Source organism: Notolepis coatsorum (assembly GCF_963971535.1).
Source record: "Notolepis coatsorum genome assembly, chromosome: 4".
NCBI classification, from domain to species: domain Eukaryota; kingdom Metazoa; phylum Chordata; class Actinopteri; order Aulopiformes; family Paralepididae; genus Notolepis; species Notolepis coatsorum.
The window spans coordinates 33,492,866-33,511,602 of record NC_140168.1 but is presented as its reverse complement, the minus strand read 5'-3'; the positions used below and the strand labels follow the sequence as shown (position 1 = coordinate 33,511,602).

Sequence of the window (18,737 nt, the reverse complement as noted above, 5' to 3'; positions counted from 1 at the left end):
AGTGTTAAGAGCGATGCACTGCTCTGTTGTTTATAAAGTGTTAAGAGCGATGCACTGCTCTGTTGTTTATAAAGTGTTAAGAGCGATGCACTGCTCTTTTGTTCTATAAAGTGGAGCGATGCACTTGGGATGTTAGATCCTATGTTAGATGTGATTTGCCTTACCTTGTCCACTTTTGCTATTTAATGCATTTATTTGCCAATGTTATGTTAATTTTATGCCCGTCTTTTTTACTGCTGTGAAGCACGTTGAGCTGTAATTCTTGTATGAAAGGTGCTATAGAAAAAAAGTTGTTATTATTATTATTATTATTATTATTATTATTATTATTATTATTATTATTATTATTATTATTATTATTAATATTATTATTATTATTATTATTATTATTATCATTTAAACATATTTTGCATTCAATTATCTTGCAATAAATGATCATTTATGAACATGTTTTGTGAGCACACGCTCTCTCTTTTCACCGCGAGAGGACGGGAACAGCGACACACCCACCTCTACCTCCATAGGGTTGTGCAGTTGGCACAGAGTGAGCCATAGGATCTTGAACCTGATGAAGAGAAGAGGGTTTTTTTATGATCATTACAGAAAACAGACCATCAGGGGGCACGTAAGTAGGTCAAATCAGGAGAGTTGTCTCTAAACCGGGGGAATCAGAGAGAGAGGGAGAGAGAAGGACGTGAACAGAAGGTTCTCAACACACCCTGAAGCATCACAACACATTCCCCTTTAATGGGAAACAGGTCACTGGAGTTGTAACTAGATAACAAGGAAGGGGCAATAGTAGACATGCCGTGTGTGTGTGTGTGTGTGTGTGTGTGTGTGTGTGTGTGTGTGTGTGTGTGTGTGTGTGTGTGTGTGTGTGTGCGTGCGTGCGTGCGTGCGTGCGTGCGTGCATGCGTGCGTACATACTTTGGGCGAACAACATATATGTTTTGTGCATAGAGAGGTGTTGAGTGATTTGTGTGAAAGTGTGAAATTGGTTGACAGTGAGACACGTTGCACTGTTGTTAGGACGGTTCATGAGATGCACACGTGGTCATTCGGATAAATGCACCCATTGTAGGGTACGACACGTCTCAGACTACAAAACATTGTCAGGCCTCGACCCGACTGACACCCCAGCAAACTTAAGTCGAACCATTACAGTGTATGTGTGTAAGTGAGAGAGAGAGAGAGTAAGTAAGAGAGAGACACTCACGCTCCAGGCCCTCTCCATGTCCATGTAACAGTATCCTGTTGAGAGAGAGAGGAAATGGCTCAGGGTTGAAAACACAGTTCAAGAAAACCCCATTTCCTCCGAGCTCCACTTCCACTTATCTCTGCCTTGAGCCGTTCTCTGAAATGTGGTAAACAGCCACTACCTCGACTATTCGACCAGGACTGGTAAACAGCCACTACCTCGACTATTCGACCAGGACTGGTAAACAGCCACTACCTCGACTATTCGACCAGGACTGGTAAACAACCACTACCTTGACTATTCGACCAGGACTGGTAAACAGCCACTACCTCGACTATTCGACCAGGACTGGTAAACAGCCACTACCTCGACTATTCGACCAGGAGTGGTAATCAGGTTCTACCTCATTTGATAGTCCAGGGTGTGGTAAATAGGCTCTACCTTGTCTGATAGTACAGGCACATGGTAAACAGCCACCAGACTCTTGTGATCAAAAGGTCGCTGGTGGCCAGTCTGATAATCCAAGACAGTTGTGCGTGATAGCACTTTATGCAACAACTGCCAATTCTTGCGGCCCATTCTGTGCTGTAGTAGCTATGACTGAATAGTCGAGTATTCAGCCTTTGTTGACTTTTATTAGCTTGCTCTGTGTTACAGGTATTACTGGACTGACTGTTCGTTATTGTTTTGATTCAATGCACTATGCTGGATTGTACATACTGTATATTCTCAGCCTCATGCCAATCAATTATTTAAACTATTTTCCTTTCTTTCCATCTCTCCTATACTCCACATTCCTGTCTCTCTCTCGCTCTCTCTCCATCGCTCTGCCCCTCCCTCCTACAGTATCTCTCTCTGCCTCTCTCTCTCTGCCCCTCCCTCCTATGTCTCTCTCTCTGCCACTCTCTCCTATGTCTCTCTCTGCACCTCTCTCCTATGTCTCTCTCTGTCCCTCTCCTATGTCTCTCTCTCTCTCCCTCTCTCCTATGTCTCTCTTTCCGCCCCTCTCTCCTACTGTATGCCTCTCTATCTGCCCCATCTCTCCTATGTCTCTCTCTCTGCCCCTCTCTCCTACTGTATGTCTCTCTATCTGCCCCTCTCTCCTATGTCTCTCTCTCTGCCTCTCTACTATGTCTCTCTCTCTCTGCCCCATCTCTCCTATGTCTCTCTCTCTGCCCCATCTCTCCTATGTCTCTATCTCTGCCTCTCTCTCTCCTGTCTCTCTCTCTATCCGCCCCTCTTTCCTACTGTATGTCTCTCTATCTGCCCCTCTCTCCTATGTCTCTCTCTCTGCCTCTCTCCTATGTCTTTCTCTCTCTGCCCCTCTCTCCTATGTCTTTCTCTCTATCTGCCTCTCTCCTATGTCTTTCTCTCTCTGCCCCTCTCTCCTATGTCTTTCTCTCTCTGCCCCATCTCCCCTATGTCTCTCTCTGGCTCTCTCTCTGCCCCATCTCTCCTATGTCTCTATCTCTGCCTCTCTCTCTCCTGTCTCTCTCTCTCTCTGCCCCTCTCTCCTACTGTATGTATCTCTCTGCCCCTCTCTCCTATGTCTCTGTGCCCCTCTCTCTCTCTCTGTCCCTCTCTCCTATGTCTCTCTCTGCCCCTCTCGTCTCTCTCTCCCTATCTCCTATGTCTCACTCTCTCTGCCCCTCTCTCCTGTCTCTCTCTCTCTCTGCCTCCCTCTCATACGTCTATCTGCCTCTCTCTCTCCTATGTCTCTCTCTCCCATCTCTCTCTCCTATGTATCTCTCTCTCTCTCCTATGTCTCTATCCCATCTCTCTCTCCCGTCTCTCTCTCTCCTATGTCTCTCTCTCTCGCTCTCTCTCTCTCTCTCTCTCCTATGTCTCTCTGTGACTGGCTCATGCTGTCGATATATGAATTTCTACTTGTAGGCCATAAGCTGTTTGTGCCCCTCTCTTCTAAAGAACAGTCATCAGATGGTACAGTAGCCCTACAGACACGTATCTGTTAGCGTTATGTCCTTAGTCCCTGCCAGCAACAAGTGTCCCAGAAAACAGTACTATTCTGAGACAGACTTTCACTTTGAACTATGTTAGATTCTCTCTATCTCTCTCTCTCCAATGGGCTCATAATACATGTTCATGACCAGACTGGCAGATGCCTGTGTTTCTTATTCAGGTCAAACACACTTACAGTAGTTTGGTCTGAAGGCTTTCAGTGTACATTTGTATGGGAAATATGGGAATAGCTTTTCAATCTTTACAGTAATAGAGCACACATTTGAAGTTTGAAATATGGTTAATAGCATTTTAATCTTTACAGTAAGTCATGCATTTAAAATCCTAATTTGAAGTCTGAAATATGGTCAATAGCTTTTCAATCTTTACAGTAAATCACATATTTGTGAAGTGTGAAAAAGGAGAGAGTGTATATGAAGACGTATGCAGACGCCAAGAGAAAGAAAGTGCTGCACCTGCCGTCGTTGTTCAGAGCTCCACTATATTTTTGTGCATTCGCTCTGGGGCTTCAAGTTGGAAACAGTCAGAACTTTTCAATAAAAGGCACTGCTCTCTGCTCTCGTCAGCCAAACAATTGCGGTTGTCAAAGGGGCACTTCACCAAAAAACAATGCAGATTTATTTTGCACATAATCTCACACGCATAGAAAAACAGTTTTGCAGACATTCGTTATTGAGAGTAAATTTGTTTGAATATGGCCACCAGTGATGTCACCGGGGTCATTAAATCATTGTATTATGTTTATTACAGCTCAATGAAATGATACGGTAGCAGTCCTTTTAAGACAAGGTATTGTTTTTCATCTACATAATTTAATTGAGCTGTAATTAACAACACAAGGAATCAATGTCCCCAATGACTGGTGGCCTTATTCAAACTAATTTACTCTCAATAACTGTCAAACTAAATGAATGTGTGCAAAACTGGAGTTTTTGGACGTGTGCGAGATTATGTGCAAAAATAAATCAGCATTGTTTTGTGGTGAAGTGCCGAAAAAACGATGTCAAACAAAGTGGTGGTTACGAGGATTTCTTCCTGCAATGGTCGTGAAGGCGATGTGATATTTCAACGATCGTTAGTGTGAAGGTGATGCGATATTTCAACGGTCATTAGTGTGAAGGTGATGCGATATTTCACCGGTCGTTAGTGTGACGGTGATGTGATATTTCAACGGTCGTTAGCGTGAAGGTGATGTGATATTTCAACGGTCGTTAGCGTGAAGGTGATGTGATATTTCAACGGTCGTTAGCGTGAAGGTGATGTGATATTTCAACGGTCATTAGTGTGAAGGTGATGTGATATTTCAACGGTCGTTAGCGTGAAGGTGATGTGATATTTCAACGGTCGTTAGTGTGAAGGTGATGTGATATTTATTATTATTATTATTTCGTTTTTCTCCCATCCCAATGTTAGTCGTTATGCCAATTCCCAATCCCCTTCCTGGTCGTTGCACACTTACCCCCCCGCCCCTACCGTCGGTCCGGGAGGGCGGAGACTATCACATGCTTCCTCCGGCACATGTGTAGCCAGCCCACCGCTTCTTTTCACCTGGCAGCGCGGACTCTCACTGGGAGAGTGTAACGTGTGGAAGGGTCACACTACCTCCCTCCAGATCCTTCCCTCGCTGTGCAGGCGCCCCGACCGAACTGTAGGAGTTGCTGTTTACAACGACCAGGACCCACCCTCGCCGGCTTTCCCACCCACTGAGGCACCGCGGCAGCTGGATTCGATCCCACTGTCTCTGCCCGGTGATGTGATATTTCAACGGTCGTTAGCTTGAAGGAGATGTGATATTTCCGCATCATTTTCTTCCCCCTTGTTGGATAAACGCTTCCTCCTGACCGGTGCTTCTCTACCAGAATTACACAGTAAACAAACACAAGCCCTAACGTCTCATAGTCAATTATCATATCTCAAGCCCCGCCCTCTTTGCTTGATCCCTGATGCTGCTTCTCTCGGATAAACGAAGCACTCCATCAGTTATTATTACTGGGGACACACCCTAGTGTGTGTCAAATAATTAAATGTCCTGTTGTGTCAACACAAGCATTGCCCGCTTGCCATTCAGGGATCGGGGCTTTCGAATGTGGGCCTATGGAGGGTGGTGGGGGGGTGATGATAGAAGCATTCTAGGGAAGACTGACTATGGCAGGTTGGTAATAAAAACTGCATAATTCAAGACGGCGTGAGGGGAGGCGCTGAGAGGGAGACACGAAACCTGAGACAGAGAGGGAAGGAGAGAGACATGGTAAGGTGGGTGAATGAGAGAGGAAGAGAGAGAGAGAGAGGAAGAGACTACGAGAAGGGAGAGAGAGACCGGTACAGAGAGAGACAGACACGAGGGGAAGAGTAAGATAGACAGAGACGTGAGATATAAAACTGAGTGAGTGAGATAGAAAGGTGAGACAGAGAGAGGGAGGGAGCGAGAGAGAGAGAGAGAGGGAGAGAGAGAGAGAGAAAGAGAGAAAGGATGAAATATCACCCTACCAGAACATGAAGTCATTCAACATGAGACACACACGCTTACAAGGAAGGAGACCGTTATCTTAGCGGTGACTGACTGTGTTGAGGGGGGGGGGGGGGTTACGAGGAAGGAGTCAGCCTATTTTGAGCAAAGTCACTTTCAACGTTGTTCACTTGGGAGACACAAATCGGGGCAAAAAATGTACTTTTCCACTGGTGTCATTGGTGCTACCAACCTCCAACGCTCTCGGTTGGCGGCACTGGCACACGATTCGGTCTTCTCACCTCCTCTCCTCTCATCCCTTCTCCTCTCCTCTCATCCCTTCTCCTCTCCTCTCATCCCTTCTCACATCCTCTCCTCTCATCCATTCTCCTCTCATCCCTTCTCCTCTCCTCTCATCTCTCATCCCTTCTCACCTCCCATCCCTTCTCACCTCCTCTCCTCTCATTCCTTCTCACCTCATCTCCTCTCATCCCTTCTCACCTCCTCTCATCCCTTCTCACATCCTATCCTCTCATCCCTTCTCACCTTCTCTCATCCCTTCTCACCTCCTCTCATCCATTCTCACCTTGTCTCCTCCCATCCCTTCTCACCTCCTCTCATCCCTTCTCACTTCCTCTCATTCCTTCTCACCTCTCATCCCTTCTCACCTCCCTTCTCACCTCACCTCCTCTCATCCCTTCTCACCTACCTTCTCACCTCACCTCCTCTCATCCCTTCTCACCTCCTCTCCTCCCTTCTCACCTCCTCTCCTCTCATCCCTTCTCACCTCCTCTCCTCCCTTCTCAACTCCTCTCCTCCCTTCTCACCTCCTCTCCTCCCTTCTCAACTCCTCTCCTCCCTTCTCACCTCTTCTCATCCCTTCTCCTCTCATCGCTTCTCACCTCCTCTCCTCTCATATCATCTTCTCCTCCCTCCTCTCTCCTCCTACATCATCTCCTCTCTTCTCTCCTCTCATCTTTCCTCTCTCCTCTTTTCCTCTCTCACCCTTTTTAAACCCACCCCACCCCCGATCCCTCGTCTTCCGCTGTGATTGATTGGCCAACGCAGAGTGAGGAGGGCTTGCGTTACAGCAAAAGTTGACTCAAGTTCAACTTTCTCGCGGAAAACAGCTCAGGTGTGAATGAGACCATAGCGCTGAAAAGCAGTCGGGATGGGCTCAGTGTTTTGGGTCACGTCACGCATCTGTCCCTACAGGTTTCGTGTTGCGACTGTCGCTGTGCTGCTTAAAGCTTTCGAGCTTGGAGTTGCCTACCGTCGCTATCTATACAGCCGCTCCCTGTGGAGGAGGATGTCTGAAGAGTCACTCCAGACCTTACGTTTGTGGCAGGTTAATTTAGGCATCCAGGACGGGACAGGAGTAATTCTGTTCATTTGGGATTCATTCGGGACAGTTCAAGAGCCAGAATTAGACTCACAGGATCGGGACAAGATGGGAGGGGGAGGGGGTAAAAACTCACTCCGGTGTCAGACTCCATCTTGGTTTTAATCAACTACCCCCCCCACGACAAACACTTACACACACTTAATAGCCAAAATAAATAGGAACTTGCACTTCAATAATAATTGGTTGCACAGTTAAAAGGTGCACTATACAGCTTTGGGAGATAAATGTGAAAAGAAATGATCTGGCATATTTTCATGAATTAGTAAACAAACTAGAAATCTGCCTAAAAAGTAGCTGTCTCACTGCGGTTGTTTACAATGGCAGGGCCCACAACTCCATCCTACCTGACCCACCTCCTCCACCCCTACACTCCAGCACGAGGCCTCCACTCCTCCAACTCCGACCTCCTCACCATCCCCCGCACCAGGCGTTCCACACTGGGAGACCGAGCTTTCTCCATAGCTGCCCTCAGGCTGTGGAACTCCCTCTCCCCTTCCATCCGAGGCTCCGACGCCATCAACCTCTTCAAAACCCACTTGCAACACGGCACTGCTCCCAAGTAGCCCACCCCCTTCCCCCCTGAGTCTTTTCTTTTAAGCGTTACGGTTTCCTCCAAATGGACTGCACCTTGCTTCCTTTTTCATTTGTATTTGTTTTATTTTCCTGTTGTTACTATATATATTCATATTATTATCTTGCCTTTTATATAGCTTCTCCTTTTATGTAAAGTGTCCTTGAGTCTGAGAAAGGCGCTTCTCTCCCCAAATCGAATCTATTATTATTATTTGTTCACAAACATTCAAAGAAAGCTTATGTTTGGTTCATGGTGCCTCCAAATTATTTAGTTTAAATTCATGATGAAATAAGATACAATAATTCCAAGAATTACATGTATAGTACATGTGTTTTGTACACTAATTGCAGATTAAGCAAATGTAAACAAATCCAAACAAAACTGCATAGCGCAGCTTTAACTCTTTCAGTGCCATGCCTGGTTTTCCGTTTTACCGCTTGAATGCCACCATCGGCGCCAATGTTAACGTTAATATCGACTAATCTATGTTTTAAATTATGGCTATGTGTCTAATCTGCCCATCGCATTATCAAAGACTATTTTCCAGTCAGTGCTGTGGAGACAGATTGTTTTTTTATCGCGTCGTTTCCATTTCAGAGCAGTTAGAAAAGCCCCCGTTTTGATATAAAAAACAGCTCATTCTGGAGCATTCTATGAAAATCGTCTTTTAGTGGAATATTCCACAACGTTGATATTCGTCGGCCTTTTTATGAATCGTTTTCAAATAAACGCTAGATGATCAATATTATACGTGCACGCAAGCACATTACGGCCGCGCACTGATAATCGCTCCGTTGATTTCATCACAGAGTTTTACAGTGAAACCGAAAGAAGACATTTCACAAAACAGCTTATAACTTCATCAAACTTACTCCGATTATCCTACCACTGATAACATAGAGTCCTTACCTGACATCAGATGGTATCCAACTGGTATATTCCAATTCCTGATCACCATTCGAAGAAATCGATACGTGTATGGATCCAACGCGACACAGTAGATCTCTATGATCCGCGGGGATCTGAGGCTCCAGAATGAACTGTGGTAACCCCGGCTGGATCAGTGAACTGGAAAATGTGGAGTACCGGATTTTTTTCCCATTCATTTTCATTGAGTCCATTCCAAAATCACTTATGTCATCTGGGAGACGACAGGGGGCGCTTTTTTCCACAGTGATCGTCGGCGCCCCTCGGCTATACTCGGGTATAGCCGAGATGCAATAATTTTTCAGATCAAAAAAAAAAAAAAAAAAAATCAGAGAAATCTCGTGAGTGGCTAGCAACCACCTATAAAAAAACACGAGAAATCTCGTGAGTGGCACTGAAAGAGTTAAAGAGAGGGAGAGTGTAAAGGAGGGTGTGAGAGACGCTGATGAAGGGATTTGGGAGGCAGGCGTAACTTTATTTACCAGTTTGTTGTGGTAGCGCAAGACCACCGGCTGCACTGGAAGTGCTGGGATGAATGCACCTGAGAGAGAGAGAGAGAGAGACAGAGAGAGAGAGAGAGAGAGAGAGAGAGAGAGAGAGAGAGAGAGAGAGAGAGAGAGAGAGAGAGAGAGAGAGAGAGAGAGAGAGAGAGAGAGAGAGAGAGACAAGAGAAAGGAAGTTATAGAAGGAGAGAGGGGTAAGGGAGAGAGAGAGAGAGAGAGAGAGAGAGAGAGAGAGAGAGAGAGAGAGAGAGAGAGAGAGAGAGAGAGAGAACAAGAAAGGGGAAGTTATATATGGAAGGAGAGAAGGGGTGAGGGAGAGAGAGACAACAAGAAAGGAAAAGTTGTAGAAGGGAAGAGAGAGAGACAGACAGAACAAGAATAGGGAAGTTATAGAAGGAGAGGGAGAGAGAGAGAGAGAGAGAGAGAGAGAGAGAGATGGAAATAAGTTCACAGGTCAGGTGCGATGGTTAGTTGAGTGACGTGCTGATAACCTTGTGACAACCCCCCCCCCCCCCCCCCCCCCCCCCCCGACAGACAAGGTCCCCATTGAGAATATAATGTCCTGCTGTCGATGGACAGACAGCCAGACAGACAGAACCGGTCACATACAGTATTCATTACTGGGCACCACACTGCAGTTCAGGCTACCGGGCCGACCTTTGAGTAGAAAAGGAATATTATGCACAAGCCTGTATAGAAGAATATGTATGAGCCTATGAATTATAGCTGTGTAGGATTACATAGCACTTCTTATGAATTATGAGTCACGGGACACGTGGTTTGTGATGAGACATGCATAGGAGAACAGGATGAGACGGGGCGATGGGAGGGACACAAGAGTCCCGCGTAGAGGGTGGACACGGAAGGGACCATTTGTCATGGACGCCTTTTGGGTGGGGAGACAAGAACACATTTACTGCACAAAAAAAGGCAGTAAATTAGACCCAGGCAACTACCGCCCTGTTTCTATCCTTACCTCCATCTCGAAAGTCATGGAAAAAATTGTATACGAACAGGTCGAAAAATACCTTGCGGAAAAAAATCTAATCTACGAATTCCAATCTGGCTTCAGAACATCCCACTCCACTGACACATGCCTTCTCTATTTAAACGACCACATCAAACAAGAGGTGGACGCGGGCAAATACTGCGGCATGGTCATGCTGGACCTACAAAAGGCCTTCGACACTGTCAATCACACCATTCTGATTGACAAGCTAAAAGCAATTGTTTTGATAGTCTATCAGTGAGCTGGATGCAATCCTACCTGGAGGGGAGAGAGCAGATGGTGGAGGTAAACGGTACCCTATCCCCCCCCTCACAGTAAACTGTGGTGTTCCACAAGGAAGCATACTAGGTCCGCTACTGTTCCTAATTTATGCAAATGACATGTCGTCAGCTTGTGACTGCAACTTGTTCCTGTTTGCGGACGACTCAGCCCTGCTGGTCTCTGACAAGAACAAGTTACAGGTTGAAAAAACCTAAGCTCAGAACTAGGCAAAATCTGCATATGGCTCGCTGATAACAAACTATCATTACACATGGGCAAAACAGAGTCCATTCTCTTCGGTTCAAATAACAAACTCAGCAAGACCGACGGCTTCTCAGTTACAGTGGGTGACAATATTGTCACAAGGAAAGAAGATATTACCTACCTGGGTTCCATCCTAGAGGCAAATCTTTCCTGTGACAAAATGGCATCCAATGTAATTAAAAAAGTCAACCAACGAACTCGATTCTTGTACCGGATCTCCTCACTGGTAAACAAGAATACCCTGAAGACTCTAGCAGGAGCACTCATTCAAGGGTACTACGACTATGCTTGCACCTCATGGTACCAAAGCACCTCAAAGGCGCTAAAAACAAAATTACAAACATCTCAAAACAAACTGGTCAGACTACTGCTTGACCTTACTCCTAGAACCCACCTCACCCCTGCCCACTTTGACAACCTAGGATGGCTTAGAGTAGACGACAGAGTACAGCAACTTGCAATGGGCCTGGTCTACAAGATACACTACACGACCAAGGTACCCATGTACATGACAAAATACTTCCCAAAGGTCAGTGAATACCACGATCACAACACCAGAGGGAGCTCCACAAATCATGTTAAACCCAGATTCGGCTCAAACAAGGGACTAAACACGTTTCGCAATTATGCCACATCAATGTGGAACGCCCTACCCAAAGCTGTAAAGGAATGTGAATCACTACCCACTTTCAAAAACACTCTCAAAAAACACCTAAGGGAGACTGCAACCCGAAACTGGCCCCTGTAAATGTCCGAACACAACCCCCTCCAATGTACAGTAAATTACCAAGTATGGTCTTGTCAATAATCCAATGTACAGTGTTGTTTGTACAGTTGTACAGTGTCCCCCACCCACCCCTCCTACCCAACCCCCCCCCCCTACCCAACCCCCCCCCCCCCCCCCCCACTCCTAACGAACCCCACCCCCCCCCCCACTCCTAACCAACCCCCCCCCCCCCCCCCCACCCACCCAACCACCTCCAATGCACAGTCCCCCCCCACCCCCACCTACCCAATCCAATGTACAGTTTCCACGCCTAATGAATATACTCTTTTCTTTCTGGACTCTTTTTGTATCACAAACAGTACTGTAATTGCAAATCTGGTATGTCATAAATGTATAGATGGAGCAGTACTGTCTATCTGTATATCATGTATGTCATATATGTTACGATGAATTGAAAATGGGGGACCCTGATGTAAACAAGACGAAAGTCTTTCTCTGGTCTGCATCCCCTTAACAATTGTATGTATTGAGCTGTACTGTACTGTACCCATTCTGCAATCTGTTAATAAAGTTTTCATTCATTCATTCATTCATTCATTCATTCATTCATTCATTCAGTTTGCTCTCTCTCACTCTCACACACACACACACACACACACACACACACACACACACACACACACACACACACACACACACACACACACACACACACACACACACACACACACACACACACACACACACACACACACACACACACACACACATAGTGTAACCTAACTGTTAGTGTAACTATGTTATCTTGAGAGTCAGTGAATAGATTTAACTAGAGGAGACATGTCGAACGCGGAACAATAGCACATAGAACTAGACAAACAAATACACACACACACACACACACACACACACACACACACACACACACACACACACACACACACACACACACAGAATGGGGGGGGGGGGGGGTCAGGGAGTGTGACCAACAGGGCTTACTGGGAACAACCGGGAGGACAGAGGAGTGGAAGACAGAGGATTAGACAGAGAGGACATGGAACAATACAGGACAGGACAACTGGATTACTGCAGGTCACACACTCACTCACACACACACACACACACACGACACACACACACAGACAAACATACACAGACACACAAACATGTCTGAATGGGTGGACAAACAGGAAATGTGTGTAAATAGTGCCTCTTACACACCCACAGAGCTATGCAAACATGGACCAATACACGGGTCCATGACATGTCATCAATCTGCACCCTCTCCTTGCACACGCACACGCACACACACACACACACCACCACCACCACCACCAGAGATATTACACAATCAGTCACCGGCAAACAAATGAGGAAGCACATGCACAAACAAATGTATGCGCACAGATGCATACACACGCACATGCACGCAGCTGGTTTCCACCTGGTTTCAGCTGGTTGCTGTAGTGTCCCAGTAAGGCTTAGTGTTTGCACGGTCAGCATGAAGCAGACAGGAGACTGAACACATACCAGGCTTGAATCTGATGAGGCCTGATCTGTTGGTGCACGTTCCCTCTGGGAATATCATCATCTGGAATAGACAAGAATGCAAACATATTAACACATAGGCAGGCGCACGCATGCACACACTCACTCACTCACTCACTCACTCACTCACTCACTCACTCACTCACTCACTCACTCACTCACTCACTCACACAGCTCCGCTCTGGGATTTTGCCCCTGCACCTCGAGACCGGACGTTACCGGGGGGTCACAGAAGAGGAGCGGATCTGTATTTACTGTGGTATCCACAGTGTTGGGCAGTAGCTAGCTACAAGTAGCGACGCTACATAGCTTAACTACATTTCTCAGTAGCGTGACGGTACCGTCGCTCCTTTTTAACCAAGTAGCGTTATCTGTAGTGTAGCTATTTTTAGACCCAAGTAGTGATGTAGCATGAACAAACGATATACGCTACTGCCCGGAGAAACTGGACTGCTAAATAAAGATTAAAGATCTAGAGTTGATGCTATTTAATGCGATCAACATTAGCTAAATAGCTCACCAATGAAATACAATGACGGTACCCAACTAACGATAGCTACAACACACATTAACGTTAATACAATCACATGCATCATTGTTTACAATGAACGGGTGGGGCTAGTCAAAGGACTGGACACAAGGACAAGTTAAACATGAATTCATTTAATACAACAGGTAGTTTCGAGTTGCGCTGTCGTAACACAAGTTGTCCGCTCATAGATAGGTTCCGCTAGCGATAATAACAACAACACTTCCGGTCGGGGAGTTTCAAAATAAAAGAGCAAAGTCTAAAACACCGGAAAAGACGTTTATTTTGTACAGCGTTTTCCTCCACGAGTACTCGAGTACATCATGCGATACATTTTTTGTAAAATGCCCATCCCTAGTTTATCCTGTGCTGAAAAGTCTCCATTCCAATAGAGATAGTATATATTTTGGTGTTTATTTGATTATTGTTTCACTACCTTTTATTTATTACGTTTCCACAGTTTTTTCCTCATACTTTATTAACATTTTGTACATGGTACATTAATACAAGTACATGTTAAAAGGATGCCACAAAAAGCCAGACAGAGGGCTTGTTTCCAGTTTCAGTTTTGTTTTATAATAAACAATCAAACTGAGCTTTTTTTGCCTGTTTGGTGGAAACTTGATCATGACGTTGATAAAAAAAAAGAATTAAAGAAAAGTAGTGCCGATGTAGCTAGCTATTTTTGCCATGTTCTTGTAGTGTAGCTTGCTACATTTCTCTGGGGATAGCTTCCGTTGTAGTTGAGCTATATTTAATCGAGAGTAACTGGTAGTGTAGCTTACTACATTTTCCAAGTGGCTTGCCCATCACTGGGTATCGAAATTGAGAATGAGTTTCATTTGATGTTTTATTGTCCACTATACTATGAGTTGCATCAAAAGTTATTTGACAGGTGTAAAAACCTTGAGTTAATGTGGTTTAGTGATGCAGATAGATTCAAATGGATTTTTGGTTTTTGCACTTGCTGAATATTTAGAGAAAGCTTGGGATAAATGCATGAAAATAACATATGTGCTGTATTTTGGCCTCTGATGATGTGCATGGTGTAGCTTAGAAACCATGGGAAGTGATTGTTATGTTCAATTGTTGTTTTTGGTGTCTTATAATCCCGCAAGGGATGGGTCGTCGGACACGACACGGAAATAAAATGTTCATTAATTCATTCATTCACACAACTATCTGTCTGCCAGAGGAAGGCTAGCCGAGCACTGACATTTAAATCACTTGTAAGACATATTTTTAGTGTTGGATATCACTGTGTTGTTTTTAAATGGATCATGGTCTCCTTACACCCACGTGCGCAGAACGCTGGGATGGGGGATTGTAATCACTGCCAATGTTTAGATTGGATTCAAATGCATTATTTGGTCTATATTTATTAATTGTGTATTTATCATTATGTTTGTATGCTCAAAGTCATTGGAAGTGAGGGCTTGCCCTCAATGGATTTCCGAGTTGAAATAAAGATTGAATGAGTATTAAAAGTTGATATATCTTGTGGTCTACGCGTAAAAACTATTATTCTTTTCAGCAAATGTCTTAATTACAACAGGTTTGCACTAGCTAGTTGTGTTTATAGGTGAAGTAGGTATTTACAATGTTCGCTATTTGGCCAAACAAGACAAGGCTGGTCTGGTCAGAAATCACATCGCTCTCTCGGGGGACCCTGATTTAAACAAGACGAAGTCTTTCTCTGGTCTGCATCCCCTTAACAATTGTGTATATTGAGCCGTACTGTATTGTACCCATTCTGCAATCTGTTAATACAATTTTCAATCAATCAATCACTACATTTTCAAATTTGATAAACAGGTCAAATCCAGGTCCTTTCAGCTACGGACCATAAAAAAAAATTAAACCCTTCCTCTCACTCAGTGATCTACAAAAAGTCACCCATGATTTCATTTAATCTTGGCTTTACTATAATTCCCTGTACACTGGGACCAGCCATGTCGTCCATGTCCCACCTGCAGTGGCCAGGCTTCTGACTGGTTCCAGAAAGAGGGACCATATCTCCCCCTCTTCACTGGCTCCCAGTTCGATATAGAATTGATTTCAAGGTCCTGCTGTTCGCTTTCAAAGCCCTGAACCAACTGGCTCCCTCCTATATCCCAGATCTCCTAACACCTCACACCACCTCCAGGTCTCTCAGGTCGTCTGACATGGGCCTCCTGGCTGTCCCACGCTCAAGACGCAAACTCAGAGGCGACCATGCCTTCGCAATTACAACCCCCTAGACTTTGGAATAGCCTTCCCCCTTCCATCAGACTCGCCCCATCCTTCGATTGTTTCAAGTCTCGGTTTAAAAGGTACTTCTTTTCTTTAGCGTTTCATTCTTCTTAATGGGTTTGTGCCGCTTGTATATCGTGTGTATATGTCTCGTACTGTTCCTCATATCTCTGCTCTACCGTATTTTTAAGGCCTTGTACAGCACTTTGGTCAACTCTGTTGTTTATAAACGTGCACTATTCTACACGCTGTCAGTTTAGGAGATAATTCAGACCAGGATATATATAATTTCTTTGGCTTTAAATAGTGAATATATAAATAAATATGATTTAAGAGACCAGTCACCGCTGTAGAAGTAGAATTGGATGTGGTGAATTATGAGGTGTGGTGTTATGGTTTGGTTTGGTTCTGGCTAAGGGCTTGAGCGCACCCAGCTGTCACACAGCATGAAGGACATGCACTGGCAGAGAAGTGGAGGTACATTCTGGTGAAGCATCTCGCTCCATGCATTGGCAGGATTGAAAGGTGCTATATCAATAACGTTTATAATAATTTCTCATTGAAAAGTGCTATATAAATAAGGTTTAGAATCGTTTGTTATTGAAAAGTGCTATATAAATAAGGTTTAGAATCGTTTGTTATTGAAAAGTGCTATATAAATAAAGTGTAATTATTTCTCTGATTGAAAGGTGCTGTATAAATCAAGTCTATTATTATTTCTCATTGAAAGGTGCTATATAAAGTGTATTATTATTTCTCATTAAAAAGTGCTATATACATAAAGTGTATTATTATTTCTCATTGAAAAGTGCTATATAAATAAAGTGTATTATTAATCATTGAAAGGTGCTATATAAATAAAGTGTATTATCATTTCTCTGATTGAAAGGTGCTATATAAATAAGGTTTATTATTATTTCTCATTGAAAAGTGCTATATAAATAAAGTGTATTATTATTTCTCTGATTGAAAGGTGCTATATAAATACGTTTTTTTTTTATTATTTCTCATTGAAATTAATCCCACTAGCTCAAGTTCCATTGTCTTTCATTACCCTTGATCTTTGTGAGGCGCGTGGGTGGACTCACTTTGCATTCAAGAAAGCACATGGCTAATTTGCATAGGCATGGTGGTGCAGTGGTTAGCACTGTTGCCTCGCAGCAATAAGGTCAGAGCAGGGGGCCTTTCAGCGTGGAGTTTGCATGTTCTGTTTGTGTGGGTTTCCCGCGGCACTCCGGTTTCCCCCACATCATAAAAAAGACACGCATGCTATGTATATCCTGCCGCTACCCTTGACCGAGGCACTGGCTTTACAACTGGACATGGTCCCCGGGCGCCGCACTGTGTGGCTGACTGCCCACTGCTCCTACAGAGTTAGGACGGGTCAAAATGCAGAGGACGAATTTCCCCAAAGGGATTAATAAAAGTATACATACATGAATACATTATAGGTTCATTGAACTGCACATTTGGAGCGATGAAGAAGCAAGCACGCACGGAGTCGAGAGAGAACAGCAAGCACACAGAGAGACTAGAGCAGGGGTCTCAAACTCGCGGCCCAATTGCGGCCCGCTGGATGATATTTTGCGGCCCCCTACTTGACATCAAAGTTTAGTGTTAATGCGGCCCGCGCGCAACTTTTTGCCGAGTCGTTGCGCGAGTTGGATGTTTTATTTATTTTATCACTTGTAGGCTACCATAGCGCAGGCTCATGACAGCAACGTTACGTTAGTGACTTGGTTGAAACGTGATTCCGGAGTGATACCAAGTAAAGTGGAAGGCAAATGCATCCTCGCTATCTCCTCTGCAAGCAGTGCTCTGCATGTCCGGTTGCACTGCCACTGTCTGTGCCTGTGTCTGTGTACTCTGCTCTGGTCCAATCACATTCAGCGTCCCGTCAGCGTTTTTCCCCCCCACCCACAGTCTGCGAATCAGATGCAGAGTAGGGCGGGTCTTCACGGAATGCGTGTCGTCTCTTTCAGTCCAAGTCAGAGCAGAGAGTTGACAGCGCATCTACAGTAGCCTCGTTCCCAGTTTTATCTCCGTGAGATAAATGTAGCTAGTGCATTTCCATAGCTGCATGTGGATGAGTCCACTGACACCACTGAGAAGCCTATGTTCTGAATAACTGTTCATGTTCTGAAATGTTATTGATAAATATTGAGAAGATTGGATCAGTTGTACTTTTTTTTTGAATACTTGAAACCCTTTTTTTGTGGAATATTTGATGCAGCCCAGCCTCACCCAGACTCTACCTCCAGCGGCCCCCAGGTAAATTGAGTTTGAGACCCCTGGACTAGAGAGAACAACAAGCACACAGAGACTAGAGAGAACAACAAGCACACAGAGACTAGATAGAACAACAAGCACACAGAGAGAGAACAACAAGCACACACACAGGGAAGCGAAGGAGGGGTGGCAGTCAGTTTTTCTTTCTTCTTTTAAGTAGCAATACAGTGTTTGTTCACATTATTAACTGTGCCCGTGCAGCAATATCACAGTGTTGTTAACTATCAGGGATGGGTATCGAAAAGCGGTACTAATTATTTAGTGCTGAGCTAGGCTAGCTTGCAGCCAGACAGCTTTCTACTGAACACATAGAGAGGAAATTGGTATCTATCTTTGCGTCTGACTCTGGATAAGGCGATAAACACATTTCCAAACACATTTCCCGTAATGTTGGCGTGCTCCTTTAACACTTTAACTGCCGGGAAACGCTTTACAGCGTCATTCCCGGCCATGCTCAAGTTGCCGAAGGACGCTTTACAGCGTCTTTAATATCAATATTTCAAAAATCTGTGATCGGATTCATATTTCCCCTCCGCTAGCCTGAGATCCACCAGGAGGACCCACTGAGCTCTCTGGCGGTTCAGGAGCGCCATCTGGTGGCCGATCGGCGCAATCGCCAAACAGGAAGTGCTATGGAGGTTGTGCTGGTCGGCCATATTACTTCCGGGCACTCGGTACATGTCCCGGGACTCTGGCTCGTCACAATATAATAGCGATCCATTGCCAATAACTCGATAAACAACATGATTTGGACGTATATAGTATTATACAAGCTGGAAATGGTTCATCAGGATAAACATCCCATAATCGAAAACGGTCTACACCACGCTGATCGTCCAACGGCG

The 18,737-nt window shown here is 44.8% G+C and overlaps 1 protein-coding gene across 2 annotated transcripts in view; it reads right to left on the bottom strand.

The window, feature by feature from the left end:
- Positions 1-18,737, bottom strand: part of lpcat1 (lysophosphatidylcholine acyltransferase 1) — an 87,102-nt gene that overhangs the window by 33,354 nt on the left and 35,011 nt on the right. The window contains exons 5-8 of one of the 2 annotated variants that reach the window (XM_084312905.1): positions 12,825-12,885; positions 9,013-9,071; positions 1,217-1,251; positions 511-565 (exon numbers count right to left, since the gene is read on the bottom strand). In XM_084312905.1, coding sequence (XP_084169031.1) covers positions 511-565; positions 1,217-1,251; positions 9,013-9,071; positions 12,825-12,885 — 210 coding nt within the window. The remainder of the gene's footprint in view (positions 1-510; positions 566-1,216; positions 1,252-9,012; positions 9,072-12,824; positions 12,886-18,737) is intronic. The other variant, XM_084312906.1, reaches the window with a different exon arrangement.